The sequence below is a fragment of the Platalea leucorodia genome, assembly GCF_965183815.1.
Source record: "Platalea leucorodia genome assembly, chromosome: 6".
Taxonomy (NCBI): domain Eukaryota; kingdom Metazoa; phylum Chordata; class Aves; order Pelecaniformes; family Threskiornithidae; genus Platalea; species Platalea leucorodia.
The window spans coordinates 43,054,480-43,072,543 of NC_138828.1; the positions used below are offsets into that span (position 1 = coordinate 43,054,480).

At 36.8% G+C, this 18,064-nt stretch overlaps 1 protein-coding gene across 3 annotated transcripts in view; it reads left to right on the plus strand.

Moving 5' to 3' along the window:
- TLL1 (tolloid like 1) overlaps nt 1-18,064 on the plus strand; it is a gene marked incomplete at its 5' end in the record, with an annotated part of 139,947 nt that overhangs the window by 93,279 nt on the left and 28,604 nt on the right. For all 3 annotated transcript variants that reach the window (XM_082314947.1, XM_082314946.1, XM_082314948.1), the window contains 5 exons: nt 1,114-1,229; nt 8,917-9,019; nt 10,426-10,542; nt 11,587-11,732; nt 17,766-17,961. In XM_082314947.1, the coding sequence (XP_082171073.1) occupies nt 1,114-1,229; nt 8,917-9,019; nt 10,426-10,542; nt 11,587-11,732; nt 17,766-17,961 (678 nt within the window). The remainder of the gene's footprint in view (nt 1-1,113; nt 1,230-8,916; nt 9,020-10,425; nt 10,543-11,586; nt 11,733-17,765; nt 17,962-18,064) is intronic.

An 18,064-nucleotide genomic window follows, 5' to 3' on the forward strand; every position in this document is an offset into this window, starting at 1 on the left:
TGTTTAATGCCTTGAATGTAGCTTATGCCTGATATTACAGTGTAGTTGTCAGATTACATCTTAGACGCATTTTAACAAGACAGCCTTTACAGCTGTGTTGTCTGTCTTTTTCATAAACAATCTCTTCCTTTGTCCCCTTTTATTTAAAGATTTTCCAGGTCATTTATAATTCATTGAGATTTTGATGATACAGTAGTTCACCTGCTGGCAGTGGCAGCGCTGTAATTTGAAAGCACTGCAGATCTGATTACACTGTCAGTCATGGGATAATATTGTCAAATTCACATCTCTCGTATCACACCTGCAAAATCGGTGGGTGAAACAACTTGATTAAGGTCAAAAAAGATGACTGACCGAGGTGTGACACCCTACCAGAATCAGTTTTAGTGGTGGAGAATAGCAGTAGCTTCCAATGCTATATTTCAGTGTGAAGAGGAATTATTAACCAGTCCGCTAGCAGCATGATTGACAGTTGAGATATGGGTGCTAAAAGCTTCAATAATAAAGAATATAAAAGCCTGTGGTATTTCAGGACTTTACATTTGCTTTGCTTTATTAGTCATATCTCTACAAATCACTGTTGCAAGAGATTTTGTTGAATATAGGATTTAGTTTTCTATACCAATATAAATGAGTGAGTTTAGGTGAGAACAGTCTCTCATGTGGGGAAAGTACTAAATTAAATGAAACCACTGACGAAATTCCAATGTGGTGCCAATCATGCCGGGCCAGCTTTTGTTTTACTTTTGTTTTAGTTCTTAAAGGATGTGTCCAAGGGTGTGGCTAACTTTTTTTTCACCAAAGTAAAGTTATATGTATAATTTTGCAGTTGATTGACAGCAATGACACTTTTAAGACTGTTGTAATTTAGGTTATGTCAGCAGACAGCACACAAGTGAAATAGTTCATGGTATAAAAACATCCTGTGTAAAATGGAATGAATGTCAGACTGGCTTAAAATCATTGTTTTGAATAAATCATAATATAACTATTCTGTTTTCTATTCTGCATCTGCAATGAGTTAAAAGTATTCTGAGTAGGTATTGGAAAGATGCATTTTTCTCTGTTAGGCGCATTCAATTTTATATTTTTACTGTATTTTGTTTCTTTCAGCCTGTGGAGAAACACTGCAGGAATCTACAGGCAACTTTTCTTCTCCAGGATTTCCAAATGGTTATCCTTCCTACACGCACTGCATATGGAGAATCTCTGTGACCCCAGGGGAGAAGGTATTTTAACATTCCCTCAACTAAAAACAGATACTATTTTCAAAATAAAATGTTGCCTTTCTTTAGCTTTTCATTTAAGCTTAAAGCTTGCATAATAATTGAAAACAATGATATGCCATAAAAAATGGGACGATGAACTATGAGCTGTTGACTTGACTTTGGTCTGTGGCAATAGAACCACATTATCTATTTTGTGGCTGTCTATGTGAAATGAAGGCATGATTTCGATCTGCTACACGTTTGCATAATGAAATCTCTTCAAAACTGGCTTCCAATTCAGTTGGTGGTTTGGTGTAAAAGTGGAAGAGGTAGTTCAGGCTCCTTGAATGGTCTCTTCTCCAGCACAGGCTCGGGTGAGCTGACAGAGCCGTGTGGGGCTGATAGCTGGGCTCTGCATAAGAAAGCTTTTAGTGTGTTGAATGAGATGTTTTTAAAGTGAAACCATAATAATGTGGGGTAAAGAAAGTGTCATTGTAGGTGTTACCTGGTACCAGTTCTAGTATGTATAATTTTACTTTCTGGGCATCAATTTTAGGGGAAAAAGTGGAGGGAAAAAAATTTGCTTGGTGAGAGCAGTTCGGGGAGCGAAGTGTGCCATTCCAGTGAAAGCAAAACCTGTTCTTCTTGTGTACGCTTTCAAAACGTGCTAGCTGAATCTTGTTTTAAATTATTGGCTCAAATATTAGCCTGCTTCAAAATAAATAAGGATAGAGGGAGAGATGGGAAGTTTCACCTGAGACAAAATATGCAGGAAAAAAAAAAGGATGTAAGTTTCTTTACAAGAAGCAGTGGCCGATATTAAGCAGTTAAATACAGCCTGAAGACTGAAATATAGAACCTAACACCAGCCTTAGTACTGGAGAGTCCAAAGAGGAAGACCCAGCATTTGCTCCCAGATATTTCAGTCAGTTTTGTCAGTCGTCTCCCACTTCTTATTGGACATAGTTTTCTCCTGATTGGATTAGTTTATTCCGTGTATCTTTCAGGTCCTGGTAAACACCAAGAATATATGTTCTTGATGTGCTAATAGATCCTGAGGAGCTGTAAGAGCATTTGCCACTCTGGGGGATGAAAGCAAAGTCATTTGGAAAGCATTTGCCCTTCTCTGGGCAAGAGCCAGAGACAGAAGGAAAAATAAATACACTCTGTGCTGGGAGGGCGTGGGTGGCTCTGCAGGTTGTCAGGGAAAAACAAATGAAAACAGATGAATAAGAGAAGGTTTGCGCAAAAGATGCAAATTAATCTAGATAGGTAATTTTATGTCCCCACTATTTGTGTTGCTTCTTAGACACTGCTGTGATAACAACAAAAATGGTTTAGGTTTCTTTTCTATTCCTCAGTTAAAAAAATTAAAAAATTGTTGTGTTCATCTACAATTATTATTGGCTTTTGAAAACACTATTAATATGTAAGTTAGAAAGTGGTCATGCTTAAGTATTCATAGCATACTCCAACTTTGTGTAAGCCTATCTGTGGACATTAGTGAAATTGTAGTATATTTGTAATACCATTATGTCTTGAGATTGTAACCACTGCTGGAGCTGTCTTATACTGTACAAAAGCTTAATGAGGGAAAGCCCCTGTCTTGAAGTCAGCAGCGTAAGAAGAACAGCTCCCTTCCCATCTTACCCTCTACCCCAAATGGGGAAAAATACTAAACAGAATTTTCTAATTGAAATTTGACGTGACAAGTCATGTCTGTAGGGCACTGTTCTGACCTCCAGCTCTCATAGTCTCCATATAGTTCAGCAAAAATGAAGTAAATGATATCTGTGCTAGTGTCAAAAAATCTGTTTTGTCAGTACTATTCTCATACAATATTGTCTGTCTTGAGATAAAGGACCCTATTTGCAGCAAGTACTTGATGTGAATAGCAGGTAGCAGAAATGAGGTCTAAATCTTAACTAATACATATATCACGATACCTTGGACACACATTATGCTTGATCCCAAATTTTCTCAGTAAATGTTGATAACATATTCACATTATGAAAGGATAATAAAAATATATTTAAATTTTTGTTCCTTTCTTTGCTGCTTTGACCCTGATAGATCTCAGGAATGTTGTGTGGAGGTTAGAGTATGTATAAGTACATCACATCATGTTCTGAAACGTCAGTGAGCACTTTAGTCACCTAAAAATAAACTGAAAAAGCATCAGTGCAGATTGCCTCGCTCTTGCTTCTTATTTATTGAGATTTAACATTGTGCTGTTTGAGCGTAGTTTAGAGGACTTCTATTCTATCCATGCTGCTTTCTGCAAGTACAGACACTTTTGATCTTTGATGTCAGGAAATTCAATGAAGGATGGGACTGCAGTGGTACACACTAGCTGCAGCATTCTTTTTATAGATAGGCATCATAAATTGCCAGCCCAACCTAAAATGTGTACGTCCTTATTACTAAAACAAGGTAGTTCATTCACCTTTTACTTTCTCTCGAGATTGAAGACTATATGGTAAACAGCGGTACACAGTATATCTATACACAGAAAAATCTCTGGGGGAGGCTGGTGTTAGTAATACTGTATGCCCTCTGCCAGGGCGAATCCCGCCTTCTGGTGTGTAGAAATTTTGTTGGCATAGGGAGTTGCAGCTGTGCCAGTGCTTGGTTTTGGGGTTTTTTTTTTTGTTTGTTTGTTTGTTTGTTTGTTTTAATCCACCTTTTTGAATAGGTTACATTACTTTCCAATTTTCCTTAATGTTTTACATGAATGATAAAATAGGACAGATAAATCCTTGGTTGATATGGGAAAAAAATGCCACCTGCAGAAAATTTAGTACTATCTGGTGTTTGCTATGTATTTTGTTCTTTCTTATCCCAGACAGTAGGAGGTATGATATATTCACTCTGAAGCTGCAGTAGCACAATTGAATCTGCGTGATCAATAATTCCTTAATTGTGCTGACAAATACCCATTGATTGTTTTTCCTGTGAAGACTTTCAGCCATCCTATCCCATTGAACAAGCTCTGCCTTGTCTGTAGCTCTATTTAATACTTTGCAGACTTGCAAACCAGAATCTTAAATATATTTATACTTGTTTGGTTCCCGACCAGAAATCATGCTGTGACAGATTGGGGGTTCTGCCTATGTACAGCTAATGAATTCTGGTCAATGTTGAGGAATTGCTGTATCATCAAATACCTTGGCATGTCAGAGTGAGAAAAGGCTGCGAAGGTTATTTCATATAGTTTCAAAGGTGGGGGCCATTGAGGGGGCTCATTAAATTTTAATGGTTTCCATTTAGATAGCAGCACTTTGAGACAATGACATGATCACACCTAAGTAAAACCATCCTTTTCCCAACATTATCCTGGCAAATAAGGTTTGGAAAAAGGCAAATTTCCAAACAGAAAACAGAGAAATCTGATGTTTCAGCTGTGTCATGGAAAATGGAAAACTTGCGGCTTGACTGGTGAGAGACCTCTGGGCTCTACACAGCTGAGCCAATGGAGGAGATATAGGATGTGGCTTCCATAACTTGATTCCAGCAGAGACAGCTGGGTTAGCTTAAGCAGCTGTGGAAGGTAGCCTGACCTTAAGTCAGCTGTCTGCATCTCATCTGGGTAGAGAAAAGGGCTCCCGCTTGTGAACCTCTCTGCCTGCACAGCTGGGGTGAGGTGGGCATGGGTGGAAAAGGACAAGGAGACTGCTGAGGGCAGTAGGGTTTTCAAGTAGTACGGCTAGATACAAACAGAGATGCCTACCTATGGTCTGAGAAACTCAGGAAAAAAAGAAGGTAACAGTTTAGAAAGAATTTGAACTGCAAAGTGGATGAGTTGAAGAGAAGAAAAAAAGTTTTGTAGTTGGTGAGGCCTCTTTATTTGAAGGACAAGTTGAAGAAGAAACAGTCTGCAAAGCACAGACAGAATTGCTGTGTGAATGAGAGAATATACCAGACCTCTCTGCCATCCTCAGAGGTAGATTCAAATAGCACTTGGAAATGTAATGAAAAACTGAAGCAGGGGAAAGAATATGAATGATTGTACTTTTAGCCAGATCTGCATATTTCTTATGGAGAATAACATGGTAAGTAGGTGGTTTTGGAATTCTGATAATATTTGTACGTTTATTTCTTCAGTACATGTCCCTGAAGGAGTGTCTGAATAGTAAAGGCAAAATGCCCTGTGGGTTAGACATCTGGGAAAGGGTGCACGTAAGCTAGAAGAAGTTTGAGAGGTGTAGCAATAGGCAAAAGCAAAGAGGCGAGTTGTGAGGTTCCCTTTCTGGGAAGGAATAGCATGGGAAGTCTGTGTACATGAAATAACACAGGGAAGTCAAAACAAGAGATGCTGCAGTTAGACTAAAAGAAGCATGAGAACATGTGGATGGACACAACCACAGTAACCTAGTGAATGCCAGCTGAGAGGATCAATTAATGCTTTAATGCATGCCATTTTTAGGTAAACAGTGCAACAGTCTGGAAACTGAGTAGTATTGAAAGATTTCTGTCAATTTTCTCAGTAACACTGGAAAGAAAACATTCTTCCTGTTTTGCAAAATTAAAAAAAAAAATCATTCTCCACCAAGGCCCTGGTGAAAAACTGGCAAGGGAAAAATGAGAGCCATCTGAAGAGAGACGTAGCTCAATAGTTGGATTGAAGATAGAGGTTGTTAGGTAGAAACCCAGGCTGTAGTGCTTGGTCTGCTGAGAGCGTATCCAAAGTGTGTGCTGTGCTTACCTTTCCAGTTGTCCCTCTGCTGTTGAAATTTTTTCTACTTAACCTGACCAGCCACATCTGAAATGGGAAAGGAGTCTTAAAGTTCATGTCACAGAACTTGCAGAGATACAGGAGATTTAGAATCAAATCTTGGATGTCTCAAAGTTGGAAGTTCAAATCCTTGGAGTTCAACAGTGTACTGTCTGGATTCACAAAAAAAAAAACCTCCCAAAAGACACAAGCAACACTTCCTCCTTTCCTCCCCACTCAATTCCCTTCCTGCTCTAGTTTTAAAAGCACTGATTTGATGTATTTTCTATATAAAAAGTCTTTATTGTTTTAATTCACTGAATGATTAAATGAGTGGGCGTTTAATTATCTTTAAATTCTATGCTTATGAACACACCCCCTATCTACCTAATACAAGATATGAATTGAAACTGTTTTTTTCATTAGGACTTAATTTGCTTTGTTTTTCAAAGTTCAGGGAAAAGATACCTATATTGAAAAATAGTTCAAGATATTAGAATATCTATTACTGCAAACCTTTCAGTATAAGGAACATGTTTTCCTTAAATATATTCATTTCTACTTTAATTTCTGTTGCAACAGAGAGAAGGGATTGAACAGCAATTGTGTCTGATTTCAGATCAGTCCGTTTTCATCTCTGAGCTCGGGAAGGAATACACAATACAATACAATTTAATGACTATTCATTGTTATAGGTCTTTCTGATTCAGAGTGCCAGTGGCAGCCTGGACATGAGTTAATATTATCTAAATGTATTTCCACAGTATCAAACTAGCATTGAAGCAGACATTCTTTGCATAGAGATCTGAAACTAAATTATTGCCTCCCTTTGTGGCCCTGACATGACAGAAGGGGCCAAAAGGGAGAGGGTAGGCTATATTTGTTGCATCTGCTACACTAAAAACGTACCAAGGCTGCTTGCAGGATGTTCCCATGGAGAACACAGTGCTAGAGGCAGACTGTTGTTTAAGCAACACTTTTGCAGGTTTTGTGGATGTGGTAGCAGCTTGTGGATATAAATGTTTGGCCATAGTCAACCATCAGTACAGGTATTCATTTATTCCGTGCTGTCCTGATGGTCCTTGGCATGCTTCGTGTCCCATACCTTCATCCCACAAGGCTGTGGCTGCCAGCATAATGTGCCTCACTGTACAGGACTTCTGGCTGTTGGGTTTTATGTGTAGCCTTACAGATGTTTTCTGTTTCCCATGGCATTGTGGTAGTAAAGGCAAAAGCTGAGTAGGATCACCTGTGGGCTTGGTCTTCCACCCAAACAGTCAGCAGTGTCAGCACTAGGGTATAGGGGAAGATACAGCTTTTAAGACTAAGTCAGAAAGTTTCCCATTCTCCATTGAAAACAAAAAAGATTTTTGAGAATGTAATTGCTCATATGGATGTACTTAGTTATTTTTTGTGGAAAGTGAAATGCAAGAGCCCCGCTAGTCTAAGACACATAGTATTTTGCTATGAAAGATTGTCTCCATTTTGTGTTGTTTGAAGAAGAGTGTTACCATGACTCTCTACCACCTACATGCCCAAACCACTCAGGTTTATGTTGTCTTTAATTTAGCTTCCTCCAATAACTAATAGTTTTTATCTTCTTAAAATTAAACAGTCTGAAAAAGTTCTGCCTTTCTGGTTTAATATTGTCCTATGTTGTGGTTGGAGAGACACCTGGTGCCTTCAGAGGAGATGGAAGTAAACCATCCCGTCTGACTATCTGGGCCCATTGTTCCAGTTATGGTATTATATTTCCTCCTTGCAGCTGGACTTTAAGGGTAAATTCCTCTCCTTTCAGCTGACACAGCTGCTTCATGGGCTGCCATGGAGAAATATTTTTGCAGTGTGAGGTATTTGCTACTGTGCAGCAGTTAATATTTGCTTTATAATAGCAGGTTTTGATTGTGAGTTCCTAGGATCAAAGCTAAAAATAAAACCACTTCTAGGCTCGTATATGAATAAAGAAGATTTTTAGTTAGGTTGAAATACTTATTAATCTACACTGAGGAACTGATTTGGAAGAAGATGAATTCTTTTTCCAATACACCTAAAGCCAATGAAAGGGTATGAATTGGAAATGATTTTATAATACAAAATATGTATGATTTTTAATCTTCTTGTTTGGACTTATCCCTAAAATTGCAGGACATGATGCTAATACTGTCCCAGTCAGTCAGGGTCCAAACTGTAGCTATTGTGTCATCCTGTGATCCAGGATCAATCCTATTCCTGTGTTAAAAGTGTTACATTTATGGCAGTTTAGGATTAGTATTTCTAAACCAAAGCAGGGTGATGTAATAGTCTAGGGTAGTCCTGATATTATTGAAAATATACCTATTTGCGCAGATGTGCTCAGTAGAATTGCAAGTCTAAGTTCAGAAGTTCCAGAAATGCACAGAACTCAGATTTCTGTGTAAAAAGCTTTATTATAGTTTCATTAAGAGTCATTAAGGGACTGTGTACCATTTGTTTTAGTGACATTGCTTTCAGCATTACTGTCCACCATTGTCAATATTTAACTTGTCTGAAAGTAAATTGTCTTGTCAAAACAGTAGTAGAAGGAAGCACAAACCAAAATAAAACAACATTTTTTTTTTTTTTTTACAGCTGTCAGTGCTGATTATAGTCAGAATGGAATGGAAGAGGAATTGGCAGGAGAATTGTCAAATAACATACTTAAAATTATATTAGCACATTATTTCACCTTATTAGCATTCTCAAGTTTTTATTTCTCAGTGAAAAGCTCCCTGTAAGCAATTAAATGTGAGTAGGCTATCTTGAACCTGCTCAAATACGTAAGGTTAAACAGAAAACTTTTAATGTTCCCAAACAACTTTTACTTACTATAAGAAATAATTGAGGAGAGGTTAATTAAGTGTCTAAGTAGTTGGAATCCTTCTACAGGTGACCACTCTGGCCTCAGTTCTGCAGAATGTTGTGATCATTTTCTAGTATTAACCACACGTGATTTAATGAGGTGTTCTCTGATTGCAGATTGTTTTAAACTTCACCACCATGGACCTTTACAAGAGCAGTCTCTGTTGGTACGACTATATTGAAGTAAGAGATGGCTACTGGAGAAAATCACCTCTGCTTGGTATGCAACTGTGGAATGCTACGCTGTCCATAGTTACCATACTCATTGAGTTCAGTGGACTTGCTTGCTGTTGAACCCACAGCAAACCTCTTGGCTTTTAGGTGTCTAGAATGTATCTGAACTCGGGCATGGGAAAAAACTCTAAATGGCTTCAAGTAATTAGTTTATTTGACTTCAAGCCTCAGGCTTTCCTTTCATTGCAGCTAGCTGTTATTCAGCTTCCTGTGTGGGAAGATGAAAATTACAAAATGTGCAACTTTTTGCTTTGCTTATGGGTATTGAAATATGAAGTTGCCATAGTTTTGTTCACAGAAGTGGGGAAACAGTATACAGACAAATCTGTACAGTGTGTGATGGGAAATCCATAGCGCATGTGATGAGCACAACCCACTGTAGATTTGTACTTACGAGCTCTGTTCCTGTACTTTTAAAATTATGAATAGAAGATTACTTCTGTTTCTTCTTTGCATGTCCTTCCCTGCTCTTGCAGAGAAAAGACATGCAAAGCAATAATGAATTAAGTCTTAGAGTCGCAACTAATATGCAGTAAACTGCAGCCATCCTTTTCTTAATTCAGAGGGCTGGTGGGGAGATTTCATACCCCATAATGCCACTGCCCAATCCAGAGGCTCGGTTTGACATGCCGTCATCTTCTCTGATTGAAACTGGGGGTTTCAGACCATAGGAAACACTAACGTCTCCAACTTCTTGGGTCAGTTTTGTTGTTGTTTTTATAATGAAGATGAAAACCATTTGTTGGTGTCCTAACAGCCACAATTTAAAAACAGCAAAAAAGAAAGAAAAGGGAGCAGATACAGAGGGCAGCTTTTTAACAGTACTGCCTATTTTCTTGGCCTTAAAGAGAAAAGAAAGAAGAAACAGTTAAGACCAGACAGTAATTACCCTTTTCTCTTGTTCCTTTCTCTATCACCTAGACAAACAGAAATTTCACTTACCTAGGCTGAATTTAAGAGGATAATATAGTCTAGGGTCATTTGGATGTTAGTTTTTAAATCTCTTTGGTCCTTAGACACAATGAACGGTATTACTGTGACCTAGATTACGTTCCTCTCTTAAGATTAGTACTCACTTTCCCCTTCCAAAATACCTGGGTTTGTACAGAAACAATCTATAACAATAATTTTTCTACTTAATTCCCATAAGGTTTTATACTTAGACTTGTGAGCCTGACTGCAATGAAAGGAAGTACTGAAAGCTTTATAATAAAATCTTTGTGTATTAGATCCTGACCTGCAGAAACACCTGTGCTTAACCATAAGCATGTGAATAGTTCCACTGAGTTGGTTATGCTACTCCTGTTTATAATGTTAAACACTTGTATAAATGTTTGCAGCATTTGGCTTCAGAGGCGGCAGAAAATGCAGTTACGGGTTGCATGTTTTTAGGCAGGTTTTGTGGTGACAAACTGCCAGAAGTCCTTGCATCCTCTGACAGCAGGATGTGGATCGAGTTCCGCAGCAGCAGCAACTGGGTTGGGAAAGGTTTTGCAGCAATTTATGAAGGTAAGCCTCTTAGAGCATTAAAAATGACTTGATTATGGAGGAAAAATATTAACCGGATACCTTTGGATATTTAAAAAAAAAAAAGAAGTCAGATATAATCTAATATGAAATTGGTATTTTATTACTAAAGGAGACAGTAGGTGTTAACTTACTAGACAGGACATTTTGAAACTCTTCCTGTGATCAGATATCAGATGACCTCTTTTCCAGGACACCACTGACAATATTCATAAACATTTTTTACCAGTTGTTTAATTAACTAAATGAGCCTGTTCTTGTGCTTAGTGTGTGAAAAGATTTCTTTGAGTACTTTCTGTTTATTCTTCAGAAAAATCTGCCTTGAATTTTCCATATGTTCTGGGATTACTTAATAGAGACACTCCCACACACTGAGTATATAAGCAAGTCAATGTTCACCTGTTTAAAATAGGTGTTTTCTTAAATATTGGATCTATGGTAGTAAACTGTATGATTTAGTTGATAATTCACAGATCCTTACATGATTATCAGTATGGACCCTGAAAAATGCATTTCCTTTTTATGAAAATATTTTTTATTTATATTAGCTGTTTCTTCAAATTCAGTGTAAGCTTGAAGTGATAAACTGTGAGTTAAAATGCATAGATCATTACAAAATATGATATTTCTGTCTCATTTGTCTCTTTCTAAAAGTTAGTAAATATTAATGAAGAATGTTTATTAAATGTATTTCAAAGGCGAACAAATATTAAAATTTAATTATTTTGACCTTTTAAATATATTCTGTAGAATGTATAGATTCAGATTATCCATGATTCCAAAGTCTTCCTGAACCTTGTAGACGTGCTTATACCTATTAGAAATGCTGAATTATATTCGCTACATGAAATGCATATAATGGTTTAAATGTATTAGTTTTTTGATAATTTGTCCTTGGTAGACTTTTTAAGTCTTCTCCAGAGCAATCTTGTCATTAGTTTTAAAAAGGGGAGCATAAAATGTCAGTTTGGGCATAGGGAACAGAAAATGTCATTATTGACAAAAAGAATTTTATGCTTTTATCAGCTATCTGTGGAGGTGAAATCCACAAAAATGAAGGCCAGATCCAGTCTCCCAATTATCCTGATGACTACAGACCAATGAAGGAATGTGTGTGGAAAATAACAGTGTCAGAAAACTACAATGTAGGATTAACCTTTCAAGCATTTGAGGTAAAGCCTTTTAACTGATCTCAGAAAAGCATCCAATGGATAAGTGACAGTGACATTTAAGGGGATACTCATTAAACCTGTGAAAGAATTTAAGAATTCTCTATGAAAAATAAGCTCCAGAATTCATTTCTACGCTCCATGAAATCTTCTTTTCTGCAGAAATTTTCAAGAATATTACCGGTTTTTCATGTTTTGTATGCTATTGGAATTAGAATGTTTGAAGTACTGACAATAGTCGCAGTTTAGCAAATACATAATCCAGTTCAGCAAGGCTGCTTTAATATTCTGTTAAATAATCAAGATTTTTTATCTTTGCTAAATCTTATTGTTAAAAAGGAATGTCTATCTGGAAAGAAACCACTGTGTTTTTTGGCTTCTGTTTTGAGAAGAAAGAAAAAAAAAAAGCTTACTTAAATTCAGTTTACAAACCTATATTTAGAGAGGGAAGAAAAAAGCCATGGTGAGTCATACGTGCGTGTCTTTAGTGTACATCTCTCTGTGTATAACATTGCTAAACAGTGGTAAACTATTGTATAACAAAGAAAAATAATATTTTATACATCTTTTTCATGCATACATGATACACTTGAAGTTTGTAGATAAATTTAGTAACGTACATTGAGTTCTCTTGTTTTATTTCAATATGCTTCAGCAGTAATGACATGAAGAACACTTTTTTAAAATCTAAACTTTTTGGCTTTATGGTGCACATAGATATAAACACAGGTATAGTAAATATAGATAAAATTTCCAACCTGTAATTTTAGTCTTACAGACAGACTTCAGAGGTATGGCACATTTTTGCTGTGACTGATGAAAGGTCTGAGCATGAGATAACAAGGGTTTGGGACCTTATCAGCAATTATGAATATAAACAATGGAAATCTAAAAAATTTCACAGATTCTACTTCATTTTCTCTTTTTCGTATCCTGAATTAATGTTGGGTCTAGTGCAGACAAGATCAGCTCTCCCTGCCCAAACAGTTTTCCAAATGCCATTCAGACTGTGCATTGCCTGGCTCAAGATTCCTTAACATAGTATGTCAGTCTCTCTTTTTAAGCACTGCTGAAAATGAACAATGTTTTCAGTAACTTTATATAATTTACTGGCTAGATATGGAGCTTTTCTAGTCTGCCATTGGTGCTCAGTATTTTTTAGTGTGATCCCAAGACAAATGGCACTATGCCTCTGCGGAAGAGATTTGCCACAATATTTGATTTCCATGCAGATGATCAGCATTGGTCTACACACACGGTACATTATCATTTGAACTGACCCCAGTTCAATATCACCTCTGGGAGAATCAAACTTCCATCTCTTCTTATCTTTCAGGACCTATTTCTAATCACCAAATTATGGGCTATTTGCAAGTGTGAAGATGGCATGTTCATGCCTCACCATATAGAAAATAATTAGAAGCAAAGGACCAGCAAATGAGAGCACAGTTTAGTGGGCTAGTGGTTAAGGCTGTAAGAAGAAATGTCCAGTTTTTCCCCCAGACTATTTAGTATTATGGCACGCTCTAGAGGTGAAACGTGGACTGGCACCTCATAAGAAAAAAGAGGAAACTGAGCAGCAGTATAGTTGAGTGGTGGTCTCAAGTTAGTGCCTCTGCTAGATGTGTCTCGAAAGAAAAAAAAAATTCCGACAACAGGGACTTGAAAGGTACATACTTCTCCAGGGACAGTCTGAACTGTGATTTCAGAGTGGCAAGATGCCCTTGAGCACCAAATGAGGTGACCCAGAAAGGCACAAGACTTCTGTTGTATCTGTCTCTGCGCCGTTTCTTACTGGCTTGTCCACATGGCTCCCTGCTGAGAGTGAGAGTTGCTTTGGAAACTGCTCTGAAGTGCCTTGCCTAGACTTTCACCATAGGGTCTGATTTCCATTTCAGGTCCAAGCGCCTGAACGTAGGTGTTCTGTTTTTTGGTAATAAGTCCCTCTCTGGACTGAATCCTTGGTGCACTGCCCAGTAAAACAAAAAGTTGTTTAAAAATCACAGTTCTTTGTGCCAGCTGAGATCCAAAGAAGTAAATGTCAGGCCAAAAAGTTATTGCAGTGTGTTTGTGAGAAAATTACTTCTCTGTCCTTTGAAAGGTACAGTTAAGTAAGAGGAATTCTCATTATCCATATGTAATGCTAGAAAAAATAACTGTATAAATAACCTTCACTCTGAAATGAAAGCACTAGGGAAGTTGAGAATTTCAAACTGTATCAATGAGTCATCTTGTTTTGCCTGCTGTGGGCAATGCATTTTCCACTGAGTATGGGATTACCCTTTCTTATTTGGCTGCCTGATGGGCAGCTACACTTTCCAGTATCTAGATGACAGCACAGATGTTGAGACTGGTAATTCCATCTTTTTGCTTCATTGTTATAGTCACCTTTATTATATTGTTCTCTGAAAATTAGCGGTTCTTGTTGGTTTTGTGTTTTTTGGTTTTTTTTGTTTTTTTTTTTTTTTTAAGAACTTTTGTTGGCACTCAGTCTCACCAGCTAAGGCAATCCAGAGGGTTTGCAGAGCTGAGCCATATTAATCTTCCTCATTTGAGTGGCCCTGTTAATCTTTGTGCAGATAGAGTTCATTTAAATTATTTTTACATAAGTCAGGGAGTAAAATTTATTGGATCTTCTGATTCCGCTAGGCATATATCCCACCTTTTATGATTAAAGTCTATGACCTGAGTCAGATATATTTACCTGTACTGGAATTTGACTCTATCAACAAATAAATTAACAATGACAAGTAATTGGAAGATTTCTCCTGAAATATGATTGCTCCCAGATTTGGTCTTCAAATCCTCTTCTCTTCTCTTTTTTAAAATATATATATATATTTGTTTTCTGTTGGGGGATTGCTACAAAACAGAGGTAGTCTGGAATTTTTAACCAAATATATTTTAGTCTAAAGTAATTGGTTTTTTTTTTCAGAACTGAAACTATGTACAAGGAATTTTGTTTTCTTTTGAGAATGGATGTTGAGAACGCCTCTGGCTTTCCATTTCACCAGGAGATTTCTTAGTGTTTTCCTGTGCTTATGTGCCTGTCTTAGGATTTTTTCTGGAATTTTCTCAACTTAGTTCTCTAATGCCATTCAAATTCTGGGTTTCCTCCAAGGCTTTCAGGAGCCAATGGTATCTTTCATTCTCTTATAAGCAATGCATTTTTCTGTAAAACCTGTTTATTTATGCTTTTTTGCATTTGCTAACATTTTGCATATTTCTTCTCATCCACATGTAATATCAATCTTGTGAAATTTTAATGCTCTGGTAAATAAGGTTTACAGGATCAGTCCAGTTACAACTAAACTCACTGGGAGTCCTTGCATTAATCTGAGGAGATTTTCTACCCTTGTAGTAGGAAGAATAAGAGACTGTTGCAAGTGTAATAGATCTTTGTATGGCAGTGTTCCCAGATGATAGCGCCATGACATCCTAAAAACTGAGGTACAGATAATTGGTTACCAAGTGCCTTAACACTAGTCATCATTTCTCAAAAACACAATACTTATCTGTTAGTTTATATATAGGTGTAACGATTTAATCCCTTAATATACTAATATTGATAATAATAATGGCATCACTTGCAGTAGTAGTACACTAAAAATAAATGAATATGGTAGAATGGCAACCTGTCAAATTATTTTATTGAAAATCAATAGCACTTTGTAAGTTGGTTGATTTTTATAGTCTTAGGAAGTTTATCAACTTACTGTGATACAAAGTGAATTTTTTGCTGTTGTCTTCTGCCAAAAAGAGTGATTCTCAGAAAAGAAACTAACATTTCACCTCAATGGGAGTTTGGTACGTGTAACTCAGAGCTGCACTTGGCCTGTGAAAAGTCATAATTTCCATATTGCCCCATAGAACATGGAAACGTGTTAAAAACAGACGTTAATTAAAAGTCTTGAGTAGTGAGATGACCACAGACACGTGTGGGGAAAATACTCAATTTTTTCGCTGATTTTAGTAGGCTTTGGACAAGGTCACTTCTTTCTACATCAGAGTGCAGTATGATTTTTACTAAAATAACAAGGCAGACTTTGTTTTAAATTGGAATATGATGTCATTTGTTTAAATTTATTATTTAGATTAATGAAAATTTGGAATTTGTATTACAGTGTCAAAAACTTATCAGTGCTCAGGTAGACACATGCCTGACTGCATTAGTTGCAAACATACAATTGCCATTCAGCAATAGGTTGCCAATTATATTGCCAACAATAGGTTGCAATACAATTGCCAAGTCAGCAATAGGTGATTGCATCCCAGATCTTCATGACTTTTCTCACTCATTTCCCAAACTCTGGCCCAAAGCAATTCCTGAGCAAACAGCTAAGAAATTACAGTAAATGGCAATATGGATTGTGCCAGAGAAGTGAGAGAAAATTATGTATGTAAATGCTTGAAGAATTGGAAAGTTGAAAAGAAGACAGACAAATTTTGTGTGTAAGTAAGCGCCATATTTTATGCCATTAAAATGAAATAAAATCGAATGGCCCCTTCCCCCAGTTTTCCCCCTTACATAAAAGAAGCAGAAATCCTAATGTGCTAAATGAAAGCTTCTTAGTCTGTGGTGGTTACTGAGCTTAGTATTGGTCATAATGCACAATCAAAACTGAGTACCAGCAGCCATTTGTGCTAACTGTGCAGCTTATGTGCAAGAAAAACTGTGTCCGGAGATGAGATGTGGATTTTTCTGGGTTTGGTTTGATTTTGACTTCTTTGTCATTTTAACAGAATTTGGATACAGTGAATTAAATTTAAGGCTTGTCCAACCCCTTCTACCTGACTGTGGTCCCACACCCCCCCCCCATCCCTAAACCTACCTCACAATTCAGCTACTTAGTTGAACAATAGTTTTCTTAGAGGAATTATTTTTGAATGCTTGGATTTAGTTAATTCTTTTATAACTAAGATGGTATATTGCTTGAGTAACATGAAGTAATCCTGCAGTAAAATTACCCAGATCAAGAGGGTTTTTAATTCTGTTGGGAAAGATACTCTCTCAATAAAGACAGGCATCATAAATTATCTAGGCTCCAGATAGGATCATATTTGGGCTGCTGCTGCTTTCTTCTTTGGTGCAATTCCCACTTTGACTGACTTCGCAAATACTATTATGTAAAGAGCAGAAGGCTTGCTACCCAAGTAGAAATGCATGCATGTCTACTCACATATTAGTCTCTGTTTGAATGTCATCTGGCAGGATGCTTAAATGAGAGGGACATTTTCAGCTGTTCTCGTTTCAGCAGGTTTCTTCATCAGTATGACAAAGATTCACTCATTGACCCAGCAAGTCAAAAGAAGACACCTGAAATCGGGAATTGTGCAACAGAAACCAGACACATCAGCTGCAGAAAAATAATGATTTTTTTTTTTTTGTCATCTGTTCTATTGGCTACTTAAGAGCTGATAATTTTAGAAGTGTGTTTGGATCTAATTCTACAGATGCCCTAAACTCTTAATGCACTGTAATTTTTTACAATTACCCTGCAACATCAGTGGGTAGTGACGAATGAAAAATTTTGCACTGTGTTGAGGATAATGCAAGAAAATAAAATATTGGTCATCACCTGAAATAACACAGGTTGATAATGTCTAAAAAATCTTATTCATATTAGTCGAAATCGAGCTTTTTAATATTTCAAAACCAATTTAATATTTCTGACGTGTTTAGTTGTTGAACCATTAATCTTGTGTACTTGAGTGTACATGAAAAATAAGACTTTACTTGAGCTCAGAGTAGGAATTTGACAGAACATTAGGAAGCTTAGAGGTGAGCGTGTCTTTTTTAGTTTTTTCCAGTTAGATTCTTGTGTCCTGTGTAACATCTCAACAATTTTTTCTTGCAGAAAACAAGTATAGTTAAAAACAGTCTAGTGATGCTGTTCATCTTCCTGATGTTTGAACCCCAAAACAGAGAACTTTAACCTTAATTTTGAAAAATTTCTATTCTGTTTATTATCTGATTGATACTTAATATTTATGGTCAAGTTCAAACAGGTCACTTTAAAAATAATTTTTTTACAGATTGAAAGACATGATAACTGTGCATATGACTACTTGGAAATTCGAGATGGAACAAATGAGAACAGTCCTTTAATTGGTCACTTTTGTGGCTATGACAAGCCAGAAGACATTAGATCTACCTCTAATACTCTGTGGATGAAGTTTGTTTCTGATGGAACCGTTAACAAAGCAGGGTTTGCAGCTAACTTTTTTAAAGGTAAATATTAAAGCATATTTTGGGACCTGTGAACTGCTTATCACTTGTTTTTGTACTAGAAAAATTATGACAGGATATTAAAAATATTTCTCAACCTATTTGT